General features: G+C 39.1%; 2 protein-coding genes across 7 annotated transcripts; one reads left to right on the forward strand and one right to left on the reverse strand.

Moving 5' to 3' along the window:
- Positions 1-10: 10 nt before the first annotated feature.
- Positions 11-3,999, reverse strand: LOC306817659 (OCIA domain-containing protein 1). Of its 3 annotated transcripts, none has more exons than XM_079334729.1 (8): positions 3,795-3,999; positions 3,424-3,508; positions 2,960-3,013; positions 2,837-2,884; positions 1,601-1,730; positions 1,334-1,479; positions 285-449; positions 11-197 (listed from the first exon to the last, which is right to left on the reverse strand). In XM_079334729.1, the coding sequence occupies exons 1-8, from the start codon at positions 3,849-3,851 to the stop codon at positions 163-165; spliced, it is 720 nt and encodes a 239-aa protein (XP_079190855.1). In that variant the 5' UTR covers positions 3,852-3,999; the 3' UTR covers positions 11-162. The 3 variants fall into 3 exon arrangements, with proteins under 3 accessions (XP_079190855.1, XP_079190857.1, XP_079190856.1); XM_079334731.1 differs by having other exon boundaries at positions 3,424-3,511; positions 3,795-3,996; XM_079334730.1 differs by lacking the exon at positions 3,795-3,999 and adding an exon at positions 3,708-3,789.
- Positions 4,000-7,076: 3,077 nt separating this feature from the next.
- Positions 7,077-17,479, forward strand: LOC306819912 (sodium-dependent phosphate transport protein 2B-like). Of its 4 annotated transcripts, XM_079337536.1 has the most exons (14): positions 7,077-7,347; positions 7,478-7,550; positions 9,200-9,263; positions 9,355-9,465; positions 11,521-11,649; positions 13,089-13,232; positions 13,338-13,449; positions 14,045-14,237; positions 14,771-14,866; positions 14,958-15,078; positions 15,323-15,490; positions 15,596-15,712; positions 16,000-16,124; positions 16,519-17,479. In XM_079337536.1, the coding sequence occupies exons 2-14, from the start codon at positions 7,527-7,529 to the stop codon at positions 17,080-17,082; spliced, it is 1,968 nt and encodes a 655-aa protein (XP_079193662.1). In that variant the 5' UTR covers positions 7,077-7,347; positions 7,478-7,526; the 3' UTR covers positions 17,083-17,479. The 4 variants fall into 4 exon arrangements, with proteins under 4 accessions (XP_079193662.1, XP_079193661.1, XP_079193663.1 ...); XM_079337535.1 differs by having other exon boundaries at positions 7,077-7,550; XM_079337537.1 differs by lacking the exon at positions 7,478-7,550.
- The last annotated feature ends 2,496 nt before the right edge of the window (positions 17,480-19,975 follow it).

Here is a 19,975-nt window from a genome sequence, read left to right on the forward strand (position 1 = left end):
AACAATGAAGTGCTTGTGCAGATAGTTTAATTGCTTCTGTTTCAGAAACACACGGCTCAAAAACATATACAAGGTAAGCCACACTTGTGAAAAGACAAAATGGCCGTCGAGATGCCTGCAGGGATGTCTGTAAAAGATTCCATATTCAGTTCCAATCCAGACTCATTCTTCCCAGGTGTCTCCATAGATGTTCTTTGCTGTAAGGTCAAAGAGTTCGGTCAGTATTGAAAGGATTGCTTTACTGTTAGAAACAACAGATTCAATCCTCCGCACTGGGAGCTTACCTTCTTTTTTGGGTCTTTTTGTCTCCTTCTCAACAGGTGACGGTTTGAGCAGCGTCTCAGCCTTCTGAGTGAGCGTCACCTCGTAGTTCTCTCTGTTCTTCAGCCTCAGGTCCTCATAGAGGATGGCCTTCCTTCTGGGCTCCTCTTCTTCCATATACGACTGGACTAAAAGAAGATTGGGACGATGAATTTAAAAAGTTCACTTAAAAGCTTTTTTATTTAATATTGAACTGAAGGACTGAAACAAGGACCATCTTCTAGCTACGCTGCTACAGGTTAAGACGACTGGGGGGGGGGGACTGGCATCTCTCTCATTCCTTATCCCTCTTCCTGCATCTTATCCCATCTCCCCCATCCTAATTTCAAGCCCGGCACAGTCTGGGTAGATGGCTGTTTGTCATGATTGTGTATTTGCTCCAGATTTCTTAATAAAGTGTTTTATTGCCATTGTAAAAATGCCTAAAAGTGCTCATGATGGATCACATATTTCACGAGTGAGGGAGTGCACCACATGTCACCTCTTCATACAATTTAAAGATGAAAACCCACCGTTTCCACTAAAGCAGAGATCAAATCTATGTAAAGAGTTGATGAAAAGATGATGAGACGTGACAGACAAAGCAGCGCTGCACAGAGAGGATCGTGTTCGGTGTTGGACTGACGTCTGCGTTCAAATACGATGTGAATTGAGTAACATTGCAGAAATTGGCGTCTCGAATTTTTGATTCTGTTTTAAGTTTCGTTCATGGATCGTGGAGGATTAACAGTTCAATCATTTCAGGTCAAAGTAACCTGAAAGCATCGATGTGAGAGGATGCTTGGCTGAGTGTGATAACGAGTTTACAAAGACAAACTGTCTTCAAATGAGGACATTGGCAGCCTCAGGTCAGGGCCTGAGACGCCATCTGTTTGTATGTTCTTTCAGGGGACGCTCACTGGGATGTGTGACTGAAAGTATCGTCTCATAAATGGGTTAACTTCATGAATATAACATTTACATTTGCACAAAAAAAGACATTTATAAAAATGTTTTTGTGTCTGTGTGCTACCTGGAGCGCTGTTGTCATCTGCTCGGCCCATTTGAACAGGTGAATCTGGATTAAAGCTTTTAGTGGCTGGGCTATCTGCTGGCTGGAACATTGTGTCGAATGACTGCTGGTCTGGGTCGCTCATCTCAGACGGGGCGACCTTTGGACTGCGAGGAGAAGAAACTATTTACAGTTCAAGTCATTTTGTTCAACGCAACATCAAATATAAAACAAAGGATCTAAGCGTGTTGGCTCAAACTAACAGCATCAAATATGCTTGTTACTCACAATTGTTGAGGCAGTCCCAGCTTCAACCGGAGAGCCTCTCCGATGGGCGAGTTCTCTAACCTCTTGAACTTCTCTTGGCATGTCTTCATGTAGGATATTTTTCCTGCCAAGTAGCCAAAAAAGCCAGCGACTGTAGACACAAACTTATTGTATTATTATAAATGTGACACATCTTTACTATACAGTAAGTCGAGCTATGTTCTCTTTTGCGTGTTTAAAAAAAGTCAGCACACCACATGTCCTCTAAAGTTTGTATCATGGTGGTAGAGCAGCAGCGTACAGATCAACACCGGACGCATTTCAGCGAGAAACCTTTATCAACGTCCTCTGTTGTTTCATTTCAACTGATGTATGGCTGAGATGTCGTTCTCTTTAACAGTTCAGACGGTGGGGCCTTGTGCTGTGTGTCGTATGTGACTGTACACTGGTGTGAAGAGGGCACAATGCTCACACTGTATGAGAACCTAAACACTCATTTACCTCAATAAACCTGATAATAAAGTTCACTTCTGCATGAAACTGTTTGAGAGAGGTGCTGATTCGTCTGTAACGTCGTCTTTAAGGCTGTTTTCTGATGTACGGTTGTCATGGTACCAGAATTGTAAAATTTGGTATGACATGCGTAAAAATCAAACCTGCTTGAATACCTCAGGAACAAAAATATAAGTCCTTGGGCAAACAAGATAGGGACGTTTCTGTTTGTTACAAACAAACAAACTCCTGCACACTGTCTAAACAGCTGAAATACAACATGTGGACGGTGTCACCTTCTCTGCTCTCTGTCTGATTGTCAAAAAAGAAACGCAACTTCTGAGTCCTCATGAGACGCCAAACTATGAATTTAAATGGACCCCTCCTGCTCTCTCTCTCTCTCTTGTTCCTGTAAACTTTGTTTTTCTTCAAGCTTTGTTACTTCAACTAACTGACACAGTGCATGAAGAGTGAAAGGTTTAGAAGAGGTCCGACTGCTCCCGCTGTAGTAAGAAGATCAACTTTGTTAACAGGTTAGACCTCACTTTCTGATCATCACGATCTTTATCAAATCTGACATGGGGACATTTCAAAACATGTGGGATCAATAAGTTAAAACTGTGCAACAACTGTTTGACAACCTTAGTCTGAAGAATTCTTAAACTCTATTCACTATTGAAAGAGGTGTCTCTGACATTAAGCCAATGTATCTGTCACGAGGAAAGTGAAAACGTTACGTCTCAGCTTCAACATGCACAAACTTACAGGCCACTTTGGGTAGAGCTCCGAGCCTTGGAGATGCAGTCAGAGTCCCTATAAACAAAACAAGAGACATTTAAGTCTGAGGTATTTTCACATTATTACTGATTCTTCTATATTGTATATTACCTCTGGTAATCAGGGCCTGAGTGACAGCCATGCCGACCACAGAGAACGGCACCGCTGTGAAAGAAACAAGTCAAGATTTAAAACACATGTGACAGAGAAAACATCTGCACACGTCAATGTTCTTCTTTTACTTAAGATAAGATAATCCTTTTCATCTCGCAAACGGAAATAAATTACATATAAATGCATAAAAAAAAGGTTAAAAAGAGGCAGTAACTTCAAGATGCAATTCTGCATAAACTGTATGAACACTATCACACACACACAGTGCATATAAGGCTTGACGTGTTATTGAACAATTTGTCCCATAGAATATTAAAAATCAAATTAAAAATAAGATCAGGTGACATCTTTTAACATTATTATTGAAATTATTACACTATTATTACATGATTATTGTCTTTCATAGCACATCATCCTTCATGTGGAATGTATGGGGGGGGGGGGGGAAATAGGGAACTTACACCTGTACCAAAAGCTTTCGTTGTTGCACTCTCTAAACACCATCTTCTCTTCCTCTGTGGGAACATAGTCGATGCTCGTAGGTGCCTGCTGATGAAATACTCATTGTAATCACATCAGCTGTTGTTTACATCAGTCAGGCTGCTCAGCAAGACAGACACTACAAGTTCTCATTTAAGACACATGCATGACTATTCAAAGGCAAAACAACAACAACAACAAGAAACAGCAACAACAACAACAACAAAAACAAAAACAAAAAACAGCACGACTCGTATGTTTTAACCAGACATGAAGACTTGCAGCTCATCCAAAGTTTGATGTAGCACGTTAGCATGCCGTAAATGAATGTGGCGCGTGTGTGTGTGTTTACCACTTGTCCCCTGCCCGGTCTGTCCTCTGTATAAGTCATGGTGCTGGAGGAGGACATGTTGGAGGTATTGTCAGTTATAATCCAAGTGTTCAAAGTAGGCGATATGACTAAATGTGAGCCATACAGTGGACTGACTTCTTCTCTGTTTGGTACAATGTCATTGCGTTTTCTAACACTGTCGTAACCCGGAAATAAAACAAAAAACAAAAACAAGAATCTTTGCAGAGAGAAAGTTCACTGAATAAAAACAGAAATCCCCGAGAATATAATCTAAATGATCATTTATACTAATTTCCTTTTTTTTCGTACGTTTAAAAACAAAAAAATGTTTTCATTGAACACAGTTGAGCTTTAAACCTGAGCTTTTATTTTGAAAGTTCAGGGCTCAAAGGAAAGGTATCACAATCGAAACTACACCCTCTAGTGGTGGTAAATGGATCACAGTGTTGGCCTTTAAGTGAATACAAAGTATTATCATAAACCAAAATACTTACATGATTAACTTTTTTTTTTGAGTTATAAAAAGAACATAAAATGTTTAATTCCTCATAGAACTTGGTCAAGTCAAAGAATTACAAAGGGCAACATCTGTTTTTCAGTATGATGAAGACAAGAGACTCAAAAACAAAATATAGGCAGACATTTCTTGATTCAAATAAAAACAGAGGAGTATTTTTCCCTTTTCGCTCCAGCTTTCTTCACAAAAGAGCCTCAAGAAATCCCATTAGCATCTGGTGTGTGGTGTGTGTGATAGAGCATGTCTGGTTTGTTTCTCTCCTGAGGTCACACCAGAGCGACAAAGCACTGTGGCCAATCATTGCTGTCTACCATGGGAGCTGTTTTCTTTCTGATTTTGAGCCAGCCAATCCGGTATTTGGCTGCATTGTTTCTGTGACAGTTAAAAGGTGCACTTTAGGGTCACTGTGGGGTCACATGAGCTGATCAGATCCGTACCTGGGCCACTTTAGGGACTTTACCCCTCTGCCCACACACAGAGGGGTAGGAGTAGGAGCGTCTTTCCTTCTACCCTCACTGTGCAATAACACATGGACACTTTCACTTGTATGTGCAATAATCTCAACCAAGTGCAATAATCGCAATAATAATCATTGTCTATAGCCTCTTTTGTAAATATATATATATATATATATATATATATATATGTATGTATGTATGTTAAGTTTTTTTCCAACGGAAGAGTGTTCTATTATTTATTCTATCTTATTCTTCTCATACTTTCTTTGTTACCTGCTACATTTTATTGTATATGCTGCTGGAACCTAAATTTCCTTGTGGGAGTCATCCCAAAAGGATCAATAAAGTTCAGTCTAAGTCTTTAGTACACCTTTAGAATGATTTATTGGGTCATAGATGAAAACAACTAGCCGAGCTGACCATAGATTTAAACTGATACGGACACAAAGTTTTATTTATTTATAACACAACATTTTACAAAACATAATTTATTATTGAGCACTGTGAGTCTAATTCTCTCTGAGTTAATAATACACTCAAGATTAAAAATGTATTATTGGCTATTAGTTATTGACAGAAAATTATCTTTGGTTAGAGGCTCAAACAACATTAGACTCACAGTTTGTCACAGATCCATTTTCTGTTTATGGCTGAAGGTGTGGACAGTTTCGCTGTCCTGATATCAAAGGTTCAAGCATTGTGGAGACAGGGAAGAGGTCTGTGTGTTTTATTGATTGGTAGTCAGACCCACTGAGTTGGATAATGATAATAATAAACCTTAAATTATTAACAAGCATTCAGTAGTCAGATTAATGTAGTTAGTTAGCTGTCTTCTGTGAAGGTGTTTAGGGTGTAGTTTTCGATATATCTGGTTGTCTTGTGTCACTCGATTAAATTTCAGTGTATTGATAGCAATATAAAAATAAAGGTAATTGCAGATAAGATAACACAGAAATAAAGAGAAAAGGATCCACACAGATCTTCCTCCTTCTTCTTGTTTCGTAACATTAATCTTAGACTGATCCGTCTATCATCAGACTGTGCTGTTATATCTTTTCACGGTTGTTGTTGTTTGTCTCTATCCGTGTCCAACGTCCTGCATCTTCCTCTATCCCACTTTTCAAGCCCAACCTAGTTTTCATTAGACGGCTGTGCATCATGAGTCTGCTTCTGTTCGAGGTTTCTGCCTGTTAAAGTCAGTTTTTCTTTTCCCTGTAACTTTGCTTAGCGCTATCATTCTGATGCAGAGGTGTGTACAGAGGGGTGGTTTGGGCCCTCCTTTAAATATTTGGTCATCCCAAGTCACCCCGAAATTCAAATTTATGATGTGCAATTTCCCAAATCAGAGGCTTAAGTACAAATCAACTCTTCTGGCTAGTTTCAACAGGCTGATAGTTGCACTTTTAGTCGTTAATAGATACTTTGTTCTTTCCATAACATTTTCCCAGATAGAACATGAGCACACTGTCTAACTTGCAATGGGATTAATTCACAATAATGTTATTGCAAGTGATACAGTGCACAAGCGTTTGCAGGCCATTGTCTACTTTAAATTGTGACTTTGTACATCTTTGTATTTAAGTGCCAAAAGAAACAAGCTAAGGAGTTGTTTGTTGCTAAATTGTGTTACTTACATATCAGTGGAGATAGAAAGGGTGAAACATTTGAATTATTTTCTTGCAGCCACCCCACACACCCCTGTCATGATGGATTAATAATGGGTGTTTGTAAAAAAAAAAAAAAAAGTAAAGTGTAGACCTGCTCTTGATCTAAAGGGTGTTAAAGTAACATTTGCTATGAATTTGCACCTTACAAATAAAAATGAGATTGACCAATAGGCTACATGCATGCACAAAGATAGGCATGGTGGAATAATGTTTCTTTGGGACAAACAATAAATTAACAAAGTTTTAGAAAAGTCCGTCTAGCAGAGCGTGTGTATGTTTACAATACAAATATTTGTATGTTGTATTCCCCTCCTGAAATCACCCAACACTGTCAGGTCACAACTTCCATGTAAATCCAATACGACAGTATGCTCTCACTCTCTCTCTCTCTCTCTCTCTCAGCTGTCATTGTTATTTTTATTACGTTGAAGTATTGAACAATGGGAGGCTGTATTCACAGAATCAATAGACTGATACGAAAAAATCTGATTGTGTGCTCAAAATAGAATTCACCCACTTACACACACAAATTTAAGCAGTGTCCACACGACACAGTGCACATCCTGCTGCACCCCCCCCCCCTCCCCTGATTCACACACCCATGTGGTTTGTCTGTCAGTGGGATAAACCTTTGCCAGGGTAGCTACTGTCTTTGCCACTCCTCTCTGCCGAGTCCATCTCAAGGTCCAACAAAAGAAGAATGTCTCTCTCAGGATGGAAACTTTCATAAACCTGACAAACAGACAACAGCATTTCTTATGACTTGGAAGAGTACACATTTAGGAAAGATTTTAAGATGAACCACAACAGGTATATGCAGGTGCAGGCGGAGGCAGATACCACCGACTCAGACTTATCAGGCACCATGTGAGCTGGATTGCAACACGAGTTGGAAAATACAGCAGTGTCAGGTAAGAGTAATCAAGCTTTGAAGAGATGTGTTCAGCTTATCTGTGAGGCGGTGTCTTTGGTGATTTGTATACTGCACATCACACTCCCCTCGCCCTCCTGCTCACAACACATACCACTACCTGTGTGGAGGAGACACTTCTTCACCTTAAGCCCAGGTGAGCTGAGCAGCACACCAAGCATGGACTCTCTACAGCCGCCACAGGTGAGCGAAAAAAACACAATTTCTGCATGCTTTATGACTGCTGTCACAGGAGTATTGATATATGATTTTAAACAAATTTTACAGTCAATTCTATGAGTTTTGATATCAATGAAAAAGTCTGCTTGGATCCCAATCAAGAGCGGCAACTCAGTAGAGTCAAAACCCGTTGACACTTATTAAATGACTATTATACAATATCAGAGTGCCTTGGACTTTCAGTTTCAGACTGCCTCTCCACACTTCATACTTTATCAGGACAGACACACTTTCTTAATCAGCTATTTAGTTCCTTTGTGTATTGTTTAAACCCAGATTTTGAGTTTGTTAGTTTCTGATATGCATACCTTTATATTTGAGTCATTATTTAGTTTAAGAAGCAGTGGAGGTGAACTGCCTTTTCTCCTGTTTTAGGTTAAGTTAGGGAGTTAGATTTAGTGAGTGTCTTTTGTTTCATTTCTTGGTTTCAGGTCAGATAGTTTTGTTAAAAGAGATCATTTAGTTTGTGATGTTTGGTTTTTGATCCCCCTGAGTCAATGTGCTGTAGTTAATTTGCTTTGTGCAAAATACATCCTTGTTCAATTTTCAAACATTTAGTCCTGCATTCAGTTTGGGGACCTAGGATGGAAACATTTATATTAATACACCCCCCCCCCCCAGACAGGTGAGTAACAAACAGAACACAATATTGTGTGTCGTCATCAGCATGGCAGTCTTTTATTTGTAATTCAAGAACAGACAACTTCATGAATTTAGTTTTATGACATTATGTTTAAAGCTAGCCATTTCAGGGGAAGCAAATAGGCAAGGGGTTAGTGTACGCACCCCACAGAGGCTATAGTCCCCAAAGCGGGCGGTCGTTGGTTTGAATCCGACCTATGGCTCCTTTTCTGCTTGTCCTGCCACACTCTCTCTCTCTCTCTCGCTGATTTCTGTCTCTATCAACTGTACTGTCTCTAAATAAAGACATTAAAAAGGCCTAAAATTAAAATGTAAAAAAAAAGGATAACAACGTCTGAGGTAATTTTGAGTACTTGCCAGGACTTTAAACTAATAATAATACTTTGATCTGATGAAAGGAACTGTTGAGATTCAGTTTGGAAATGATACATATTATTATAATGTAAAGTCAGTTTTAAACAAGAAAACAAATGTGAAGTGAAAATGTGATAACGAAAGGATTTTTGTAAGCGATCTGATTCAACAGTTCATGTTTACTTTCAAACAGCACACGGTTCAGGCTCATTTCAGTGGAAGTGTAACACTTTTTAAATATTGATTTAGCATGGAGCTCTTTCCGTGTCATGCAGTTCTGTGAATGGAATTTCACTGACGCCAGACCACATGACTAAATGATCGATACCCCAGCATGTGAGGGGAAGTGTGTGTTTGTCATATTTGTGAACCTAAAGCTTTAATAAACTGAAGGCCAAATAGTGACTTTGTTGGTACTTATCTGGTGTTACAGCTACAGTATGCAAAGGATGATGAACAACTGAAAGAGGTGCTCTGGAAATGTAATAACAGTTAACACAATTAAGATGTCTGCTGGAAACTTTGAGGACAAACACAGACAACCTCATACTTTAGCTTAAAAAGCAGCCCTCATAACAAAATCTGATGTATTATTAATAATTCATTTTTGCTTTCAGACTATGGATGATCAAACAAACGAAATGGAAGACAACGATGAGAGACGAGAAAATCACAGCAAAGGTATTTCTTATATTGCCTGAAAGATAACTGATGAAACTGGTATATTGACATCTATATGTTCATTAATCATCATGCTTTTTGTCTGACTCAGAGGTGAAGACGAGCCCGGCTCACTCAACTCTGGCTCTGGTTGAGGACGAGCCAGAGAAAGAGGACCCATGGGACATGCCAGAGCTGAAGGACACCGGGGTCCCGTGGTCAGGTGAAGACTCTTAATGTTACATTATTACTTGTTCAAGTACATGATTGTCTTATCGTTTATAATGGAGAGGAGTATGTGCTGATTAGATATACACTACATGGTCAGTGAGTAACACATTTACATGCCTAATGATTGATAATATGTATCTCACCTAGATATGATAAACAGTCCCCCAATGTTACACAATCACACAGGAGCCAAGTGGAGTCCCTGTTTATGTGACTCACCGAACAACATTGAAACACAGTAGAGTAATGAATTTATTTTTATACATCAAGTATAGTAAGTATGTTCCTACCACGCCATTCTGTGACTGTCAGAGTTCTGAAACAGGGACTCTCCTTCCAGCTCGTTGTGTCACTACTTTAAGCTTTGCCCCACTAAGCAATAAACACTCACTTATCTATGTATTAGATGTATTTTTAGGTCACATGGATATTTCAGAAAAGGCTGCACATAATTGGGAGATGGGAGAAATGGGAGAACTTTCTGGGGCCCAGTCACATGGAAGGGAACAACAGCACGGTCCATCTTAATTTTAATTCATTTAGACCTGATGAAATGCTGCCGTGCTTCTACCTTAGGTATAAAACGGTTAAGCAACAATGACCACACAGTATTTTACACCCTATAACACTCACCATCAACTTTTTAAGCAACAGACACACATCTTATTTATTGTTGCTTCAGTAAAATGGAGCTTGTTTTGGTGTCAAAATGTGAACCCCCTCTTCTTAAAATAGAAATGAGCCTTTGATTTATATCGGAGAGAGTAGTTTATAGTCACTTCAGGACCTGCACAAAGTTAGAATGGCAGAAAAGAAATACCCCAACCATCACTTATCTCAGTCAGCTCCAAAGGCTTCTGGGAGCTAGGCAGAGGGAGCTCACGTTAGCCAGGAGGCTAAAGCGCTAACAGGAGTGCAGGGAGGGTCCATTCACAGCTTTGCAGAAGCTCCGCCATTTAATCAGGCGGGCCAGACTGCAGAGAAACATGTCAGCTGTGAACATTTCATTAACCGTGAATAAGAGCTATTTTGAAATTTCCAATCAGTGTATCTTACCTGGTTATCTAAATAATAGGGGTCATAAATAATAATGGGTGTGACATAAAGACAGCTGTTCTGCTGCCAATGTGCAGGATAAGATGTCAAAGGTAGGCAGTGGGTTAATTTATCTGGTGCTGTTGATTAAGGTCACTGATTTAAAAATACCACAATATTTCCTCCAAATAGGCTACTAAGAGTGAGTGATGTACAAAGCAATAAGTAAAGTTTATGTATGGTTGTGTAGCTGTATTCCTTAAATTTATCGGTTTTTATTCGGTCTAATTTGGACTTGAGATTTTTTTTGGTATCGTCTTTGTTTTGGTGTTTTTGCTATGAATCCTTCCCAGCTTAGCTTCTTTTCACAGCAGCTTTAGAAATGTCCCAGCATGACGACCACAGCTAAAAGTAATGACATATGAAGGAGCCTGGACTACACACTGGCCTGATGACGTGGCTTAACAATAGACTTAATCAGTGGCGATTCTCGAGTCTCTTGGGGCCCAGAATCAATAGTGATGCCCTCCAGCCTGCGTTCATCACCATCATGTCTGCCAGTGTCACGGTGATTACTCCTCTTCTTCCCTGTTTTTCTCTCCTACAGACGGATCATATCTTTTCATTTTAATTTGGTGACTTTCATCAACAAACTTTTGTTTTCACAGTAATAATGATGGGGCCCTTGTTAGGGAGGTTTCCTTTTGTCATTGCAAAATGGTCACATTTGATCCACGTCTTTGGTTTAAGTCTGTGAGCCCTCAGGGGCCCCCTACTGGTCGGGGAACCCAAGCAGGTGTCTGCTTTGCCTGTTGACAAGCTGCATCTCTGGACTTAAAACTACTCTTGAATACTAATTTTCCTGAGCATTTATGAGTAGTACTAAGTCTAAAGTTTCCAGCAGGGAGAAAGACACATTAAAGAAAGGCTGAATGCATCTTTAACAATGACTTAAAAACATGTTCATCTTCTTCCGCTTTGTGTTTAATCTTCTTTAATTTCTCTGTCCCAGCTCTGGACACAAAGGGGAAGGTGACACGGGTGTTGTTGTCCATCATGAAGTTGGTCATGCTGCTGGGTTTTCTCTACATGTTCATCTGCTCTCTGGACATCCTCAGCTCAGCTTTCCAGCTTGTTGGAGGTAAATACACGTGTTTTATAATACTGACAGACATTTGTGTAAAGAACTCTATAACTGTAAGAAGAAACATATTGGCTGGTACTAGGCTCTTATAACTGCAGACATTTTGACTTGTTGATACAGAGCAAGTCCAAAAAAGAGAAAAAAACATTCACAATCTGGAAGATTATCCAAAATAATGCTACTTTTAGAGAGTGTAGTTAGCACAAGTAGGCCTGCATTATGGGAGAGTAATGTCCTAGAGAGACACAATTTGGAACAATAACTTTAAGATATCATTGCAACTAACCTCTTAGATTTTTGTAGGTGAAAAGCAGGATTTTAAATTCGATACTAGATTTGATATAATTCCATAATTCTTCTTGTAAGCACGTGTGCTGCAACACTTTTGATCTGCTGAAGAGTCTTTGCCAAATCACAACAGCAGCCTTAGGGGAACATGCAGTACTACTCCAACACAGAAGTGATAAACGCACAGATCCTTTTCATATTATTGGGACGGGATATGTTGGATTTTTTGTTGGAGGACGTTGAAAAAATTGTCCTCAAAATGAACACGGAAGTTGAAGAAATTATCCTGAACAAATAGAACTCCAAGATTCCTAAGGGTGGTGCTCGATGCCAGGATGATGACATCTCAGGCAGCTATATGGTTCAGACAACTCAAGTTTATATTTATTTAAAATATGTATTGGAATAGCAGAACATAGTTTGTGATCGGCCGTTAAGGCTACGACATCGTCACTGCTCGAAGTTTTAACTTACATGCAGAAATTTGAGGAGTGATGGGATGATATCAGTGTTTGTGCAGGTCAGAGATCAGAAAACTTGCCGCTGAAATAGGCAGCTAATTGGAGGGGAGTGTTGGTTTGTGGATGTGGGCGCATGTCAAGTGGGAAATTAATGCAGCCTGAACGAGCTTGCAGGCGTCCCCTCATTTCAGAGTCAAGTAGCAGAAAATCGCTTGTCATCCAGGTTTTATGTCCTTAAAGCATGTTGGACTTGAGTGATTGGTCTCACTCTGCTTCACTGGTAAGTACAGTTGAGTGTCGTCAGCATAAAACATTTATATTTATGGGGTGTTGACTGAGATATTACTTAGAGGAAGTAAATGAAGACAATATGTCTGAGCAAAAACCTTTTTGGGTGTGTTGAGACTTTTTAGTTACATTTACAGATTCATGTTTATCTTAAAGATTTTCCTGTAATGAATTGTTGTTGTCCATGTGATGGTCTAATGTGTCAGTTTCAGTACAAAAATTAAATAAGACAATTATACAATGAGGAGATATTTGTCTTTTTAACCAGTTCTGTCTCAATACCATGACTCCATGTATTAGTAAGCAACGTTTCTCACATACAATGGTGCTTCATACCCAAATACTTTACATGGCTCGCTTTTTTCTAAATGTGAATGCTTATGTGTTGATCTTGTCCAGGAAAAGCAGCAGGGGACATCCTTAAGGACAACTCAGTTCTGGCCAATCCTCTCGCTGGTCTTGTCATTGGTGTTCTGGTCACCCTGCTGGTCCAGAGCTCGTCCACCTCCTCCTCCATAGTTGTTAGCATGGTGTCCTCTGGATGTGAGTGTCACACCTCTCAAACACAAGCTATATGTATGCATGAATCATGATGATGTTGGAGATCTAAAGTCCAGAAAGAACTGATGATGAAGTGTGCTTTGTCAGTGCTTACGGTCCAGCTGGCTGTTCCAATCATTATGGGCACCAACATCGGCACCTCTGTCACCAACACACTCGTTGCCATGACGCAAGCTGGTGAACGCAGCACCTTTCGCAGGTAAAGTACAGTCCTGAAAGGTCATAAAGTCTTTTTTTTTTTTTTCAAGAACAATATCTGCTGCATTGAATACCAGGAATACTACACAGAGATAAAATGTTCACATGCAACAGTTTCAAAAGTCTGACCCTGAAAAATGATCTTTTATAGCTGCAGCCTCGTCTAGTAAAGACTGTGACACAGAACTTCTTCTCTCAAAGCCTTTAACAAAAACAGATAAATTGACCCACGATCAGCCTTCATTTAACAAAACCAGATTTTAATTCCAGCATGTGAAAGATCCTGATATAAACTAAATGTCAGATGAAATACTGCCTGATGACCTAAACGTACTGCCTTGTTTGAACCTTGACGTAGACAGGTTCAATGAGTTTAGCCACAAGATAAAATGTTTTCAATATCTAATACAACAAATTAATTCCACAATCTCATATATATTCATATTTACGAGCCTGAGGTTTATCTAAGATTATTTTTACTGCAGTATTAGTCATACTTATCTATTTGCGTATGGAACTTTTCCTGGACAACCATAACAGAAAGATCAAAGGTCATTTTACATTGCATTTATAGGCCTTCTTTCATGTGCAAACAGGGCTTTTGCAGGAGCCACAGTACACGACTTCTTTAACTGGCTCTCTGTGCTGGTGCTGCTGCCTTTGGAGGTCGCTAGTGGTTATCTGTATAAAGTCACCAAGCTCATCATCGATTCCTTCCAAATCCAGACTGGAGAGGCCCCGGCTCTGTTAAATGTGATCACTGACCCCCTGACTGAGGCTATTATAGAGGTACAATCTAATTTTTTTTAACAATATGAACAATGTATAGGCTTACTTTTGATAAAAGTAAGTCCTTCTGTTTTAAGCTCCAAGCTGATATGAGAGATTGGCCACCAGAATGTATCAGACATATTTTTTGGAGGCCAAACGCTACATCATGTTTGTATTGATTTGACTCCCTTAAACAATTACTGAGTGCATCAGAAAAATATGTTATTGTGTCACACACACACTACACATACATAAACCCCAAAGTCCAAACAGGACCCGGAGACATGCATGTATGAAGAAATGTCAGAGTCAGGGGCCTGCACAAGGACTGGCACCGACTGGCGTTTGGTGTTACGCACTTTGCCAAAGGGCTAAGGAAGGGAACGAGCACCTTTCCAGCAACGTGTCCCAATCCCATTCTTGCTTGAAATCAGCAACCATCCGGTTTCAAAACCAACCAACTGAAATACTGTTGCCCTGAATGATGTAGTATTGCCATGCAATTCTGTATTATCCTCTTCATCCTGAGTCTGTATTTCTCTTGGATTTAGCTGGATGCCACTGTCATAAGTTTGATCGCCACTGGAGACCCAGCAGCCAAGAACATGAGTCTCATCAAGACATGGTGCAAAACCTTTACAAACACAGTAAGAGCAAAACACGTACGCCATGTGTACCTAATTTACCCCGAAACATCCAGGTGAAAACCTTCATAGTCCAACTGTCCCTTTCTTCCAGACCTTAATGAACGTGACAGTTCCTGGACCAGAGAACTGCACATCTCCGTCATTCTGCTGGGAAGACGGCAACTACACATACACACTGAAGAACATTTCAGAAACATACAATATCAAGAAATGTAAGCAGTCAGCAGAACAGTTCATCTTCCGAATGAATCTTATGAATTATTATTTTTTTGTGCACTTTGTGCAATCAAGCTAAGATGATTTATATATTGCCAAACTGTGTTTCTTACAAGTACATTCATGTATCATCTGGAGGTAAAGAAAAGGAAAAGTTGTTTAAACAAAAAGGAACCTTTTCCCCTTGAAAGTACTGAAGTTCCCTCATTCAACTTGAGTGTTTTTGTGCTTGTTTTGCAGGTACACATCTCTTCGTGAATGTAAATCTCTCTGACCTGGCAGTGGGTCTGATCCTGCTGGCTCTCTCTCTCTTGGTTCTCTGCTCCTGCCTCATCCTGATCGTGAAGCTGCTCAACTCCATGCTGAAGGGACAGGTGGCTGGAGTCATCAAGAAGGTCCTTAATACCGGTGAAGAGCAAACACACACACCATACACACCTAGTCCAGCATGGTGGATGTGACTGCTTGCAAGGAACATTTTGTTTATGGTTTTCAGTTTTCTTGTGTCTGCAGATTTCCCTTTCCCTTTCGGATGGGTCACAGGATACATCGCCATCTTAGTTGGAGCTGGAATGACCTTCATTGTGCAGAGCAGCTCTGTTTTTACTTCTGCTATAACCCCTCTTGTTGGTGAGGTCAATCATCCATTCATAATTTTGAATAACCATCTGTATGTGCTGTCCTTCAAAACACTCATGTGCTATTTCCCCCCTTGAGGTTCCTGTAGGTACAGACACTTTCTTACAATAAAGATGGGTTGGACACAAGTCGAAGTGAACACAAACATTTACCAGCCTATTGTCCTTTCTTGTTGTTTATAGCTAATTAGCAAATCCCTGTAAAAAGTCATTGGAAGTAATGTTTGCATGCGAGACAGAAAATGTGTATCTTAAGCACTGTCCTGTTTGTCTTAACAGGTATTGGTGTAATCAGCATAGAAAGAGCATACCCATTGTCTTTGGGTTCAAACATTGGCACGACCACCACAGCAATCCTGGCAGCCATGGCTAGTCCTGGAGACACACTGGCTAATGCTCTACAGGTCAGTGAATCATAACAATATTTTTTAAACATTTGGGCACCAGTTGGCATCAAGAAATGGTGCAAATGGTGCAAACTTACAAGTATAGATAGAGAGGTTTTGTATCTTAGTATCTTATGCTATTTTGGAAATTTCATAAAGACCCATCTAGATTTATTTTATTATAGAAAACCTTTGGACTACAGATTGTTGCCTGTTATAATAGGATTCATTGATTGTTGTCTTCATTTAGCTCTTCTTATTTAGTACATAATAAAGTATAATTATTTCACAAGTCTTTACAGGACTCTCTTTATTAAATAAAAAGAACAACCAAAAGTGTCATCAAATAACTAACTGAGACATATCAAGACAGCCCATTTATTGACTTTTTATTTTTTGACAATTGCTCCAGATTGCTCTTGTGCACTTCGTATTCAACATCTCCGGCATCATTCTGTGGTATCCAATCCCCTTTACCCGCGTCCCCATTCGGCTGGCTAAAAGTCTGGGAAACATCACAGCCTCCTACCGCTGGTTTGCTGCAGTCTACATCATCTGCTGCTTCTTTGTGTTACCGCTATTTGTCTTCAGCCTCTCGCTGGCTGGTTGGGTGGTGCTGGTGGGCGTTGGTGTGCCTCTGATCGTCATGTTGATCATCATCATAGTGATCAATGTGCTGCAGAAAAGGAAGCCCGGCTGTCTGCCTGCAGTGCTGCGATCCTGGGACTTCCTCCCTCTCTGGGCCCACTCCCTGGCTCCCTGGGACAAAGTGGTGGGTGTGTGCACGGCAAAATGCTGTTGCTGCTGCAAATGCTGCCAGGTTGCAGCTGATGACCAAGAACACATAGAGAAGCAATCAAACAACAGCACGAAACTATGCACAGAGGCGTACGATAACCCTGCAATGAGTGCAGAAAAGGAGGTGGAGAATGAGATAAAGGTAGAGCTTCAGATTCTGAAAAACAACCGGCTTTAAAACTTAATTTATGAACATATATGTGTGACAATATGAAATGTGTATTTGTCGGACCAAAGGGGGAAACTGATCATTTTTATGTTGGGAAATGGTTGTATAGGGAATTTCAATTCTCAGTTTATAAGGACAAACACAAAAAAGTGATATGGTGTTGGCAGAAGTGGCCTTTAAAGAATAAGACGACCTGTAGGCTAAAGTTGTTTATTTAGTTTTTTGTCAACAAATCTCATGGATAGACCCGAACCAACAATGTGTAAGTCTCTATCTCAATACTGTCACATTTTTCCAGTCTCTGTCTGGTCTCTTTTTTTTTAAAGCCTCTAGATATTCAGCTCCTCCAAAAGATGTCACTACATCTTTAAACCCACCCAAACACAGCAATATTTTAAGAAAAGGAAGCTGGAATCTGTTTAATTTGAATAGAAAATGTTTTATTTATCAGTCAGTCTTAGATTATAACTATTCTGCTTGGTATTTATGGAGGGAGTAATTGGACCAACTAAATATAATTTAAAACACAATGGAGAAATATTTCCCACTGGCAATAGTGGGGCTCATGAAGTAGCTATTAACATAGGCAGTATAAAACATGGACGTACAGTGTCAGTGATGTCACCTTGTGGTTTTTGAAGAGGAGTTATGAAGCCCAATAATGGCCGTTGTCATGTTGGAAATACTTTTCCCACCTTCCTTTTAATCAATCTAGAATATTTGCTCAACCTGAGGTCCGGACCTTCGAGAGAGGGCGTGAGGATTTGTCTTCTCTGAGGTTGTCAAAATAAGATTCACACATATTGACTAAACTCATGATAACATACAGTACTTACACGATGTTGTTCAAACAAAGATATTTGGTAAGAACAAGTGTGTGTAGGCCTATTCTGGCCTATTTGATCTTCTGTTTATTTATTTTTTTGACACTTCTGCATTGGCTTCATTTTTAACACCTGAGGTTGTCACTTGGTTTTAAAGTGTTTAGTCGTGTTAACAGATCCTCTGCTCCAGTGTGCTATAAGTTAATGCTAAAAGGAATCATTATTTTCAGTTTAGGTGATATTAACCATCCCTTATTTATTAAAAGATATTATAATTAAAAGATATTATATTAAGAGCCTTTTTAAAGCTGGCAGGACTTCTCACTCATTATAGACAGTCATGACACACATGTAGGGACATTTACAGATGTTTACTTTCTGCTGTATTTAATTTGTAAAATGTTGAAAATGATTATTTTTCAGCACTTCAACATTGAATTGAAGTATTCATCTTAAAGCACAGCTTCTGTTGTTAAAAAAAGAGTAGTGGAGGTATTTGTCCCAATGCAATAATCAGGTTCAGCGTAAAAAGACAATCTGTGATCAAGATCAACACATCATAAAAGATTTATCATAACATATTACTCCACTAATGAGGCGCAAAATGTTTTTATTTCTGTAATGTTGAGGTAAATACCTGACAATTATTCTGAACCGTTAATGAAGGAGAAGTGAAATGCAAAGAGGAGGCTGCATTTTGAAAGCGTGTTGCTGTTGAGCTTTAGCTTATCTTCTATAACGTTAATCTTTTATCTCTTCTGAAGTTGGTCTGACATCAACGCACTTGAACAGCACAAAGAGTCAGTCATGATCTGATCTGCTGAAAAAAAAGGACTCTCACAATTCTGTTTGTTTCTATCAGGTGTTGTTTTGTGAATTTTTACAGGGGAAACATGTTTGTGTGTAAAAGTCTGTATTCCATAAAGCATCGTTTTAAGGTGTACAAAATATTTTCTAATTCAGATGGATAATTGTATTCAAGGAATATAATTTAGAATAAGATGACTGAATGTTTTTAACTTGTATATTATGTCTCAGAAAAATAAATAATTTCAAAATACAAGATGCCTAATTTAATGTCTCTCTCTTCAATTCTCTCCCCCTTCAGGAGTCGAAATACTCATCATTTTAAATATGACTTCAAAAGAAAACAAGTTTTACCTGACCTTGAATTAAGCTGATTAGAGAGTATTTATTGCTCTCCTGTCAGTGTTATCTGAAGTGTTTTTATGAGTGTGGGGGAGGAGAGCAAACATGATACAAAAGGGAGACAAAACGTTTAGACTTTAAAACAACAAACTTTTATTAACCTTATCAACATCATTAGTAATGCTGGTGAAACTTCAACATCATTTTATTAGAGGATTATGCATCTGGTTCTTGTTAAAAGGTGTTTAAGGGGACTTATTATGAAAAATCCTCTTTCACAGTGTTTTCAAACTTTTATTTTGGTAACGTGAGTGTCTACCAACCTGCGAAATATGAAATAAACCTCTCCAGTCCTTCGCTTGGGTTCTGCAAAAAGTCTAACAACACTGGGGAAAATGCTCCATTTCAAATGTGCTCTCCTTGTGACATCACAGTGGGATTCTGGTAAAAAAAAAAAAATGCTGTTGTAACCTCACATGCCATTACTAATTTATATCTGCAATGAACATGAAATAAACGATCAATGTATCAGTACCAAATAAGCAAACTGGTGCTGAATAAAACAAACACAAGAGACTTTCCACAGGATATCCTGTAACACATGACACTGCTCAGGAGTCTACTTGAGCATTTCTAAATTCAGTATAAATTAGAATTATAATTGGTTTGACTCGTTCTAATGTTTTAAAACAAAATATGACGGTTGGAAAGACATTGCTTTGATTTTATTCCCACCTTGGTATGAGCAAACAGCATGTATTGGTATCGACAGTTCATCATGAACTTGAGCATAACACTGTAATAATGACAACAACACATCTGTTGTAATCCTCAATCATGAATGTTTTGTTTCTCATAATGAGATCATTCTCTCATCATTATGAGACACAGTGGTAATTACCATAAAAAAACATTATTTATTTATTTTT

Source organism: Symphodus melops (genome assembly GCF_947650265.1).
Source record: "Symphodus melops genome assembly, chromosome: 2".
Taxonomy (NCBI): domain Eukaryota; kingdom Metazoa; phylum Chordata; class Actinopteri; order Labriformes; family Labridae; genus Symphodus; species Symphodus melops.

What these genes read in the sequence shown, in the direction of transcription:
- LOC306817659 (XM_079334731.1), bottom strand. Translation starts at nt 3,851, where the DNA reads ATGTCCTCCTCCAGCACCATGACTTATACAGAGGACAGACCGGGCAGG. An exon ending in CTGGGACTGCCTCAACAATT is followed by an intron (nt 1,480 to 1,600) that starts GTGAGTAACAAG and finishes TTCTCCTCGCAG; the next exon opens with TCCAAAGGTCGCCCCGTCTG. An exon ending in AGATGACAACAGCGCTCCAG is followed by an intron (nt 450 to 1,333) that starts GTAGCACACAGA and finishes ATCTTCTTTTAG; the next exon opens with TCCAGTCGTATATGGAAGAA.
- LOC306819912 (XM_079337535.1), top strand. Translation starts at nt 7,527, where the DNA reads ATGGACTCTCTACAGCCGCCACAG. An exon ending in TGACTGAGGCTATTATAGAG is followed by an intron (nt 14,238 to 14,770) that starts GTACAATCTAAT and finishes TCTTGGATTTAG; the next exon opens with CTGGATGCCACTGTCATAAG. An exon ending in GCAAAACCTTTACAAACACA is followed by an intron (nt 14,867 to 14,957) that starts GTAAGAGCAAAA and finishes CCTTTCTTCCAG; the next exon opens with ACCTTAATGAACGTGACAGT.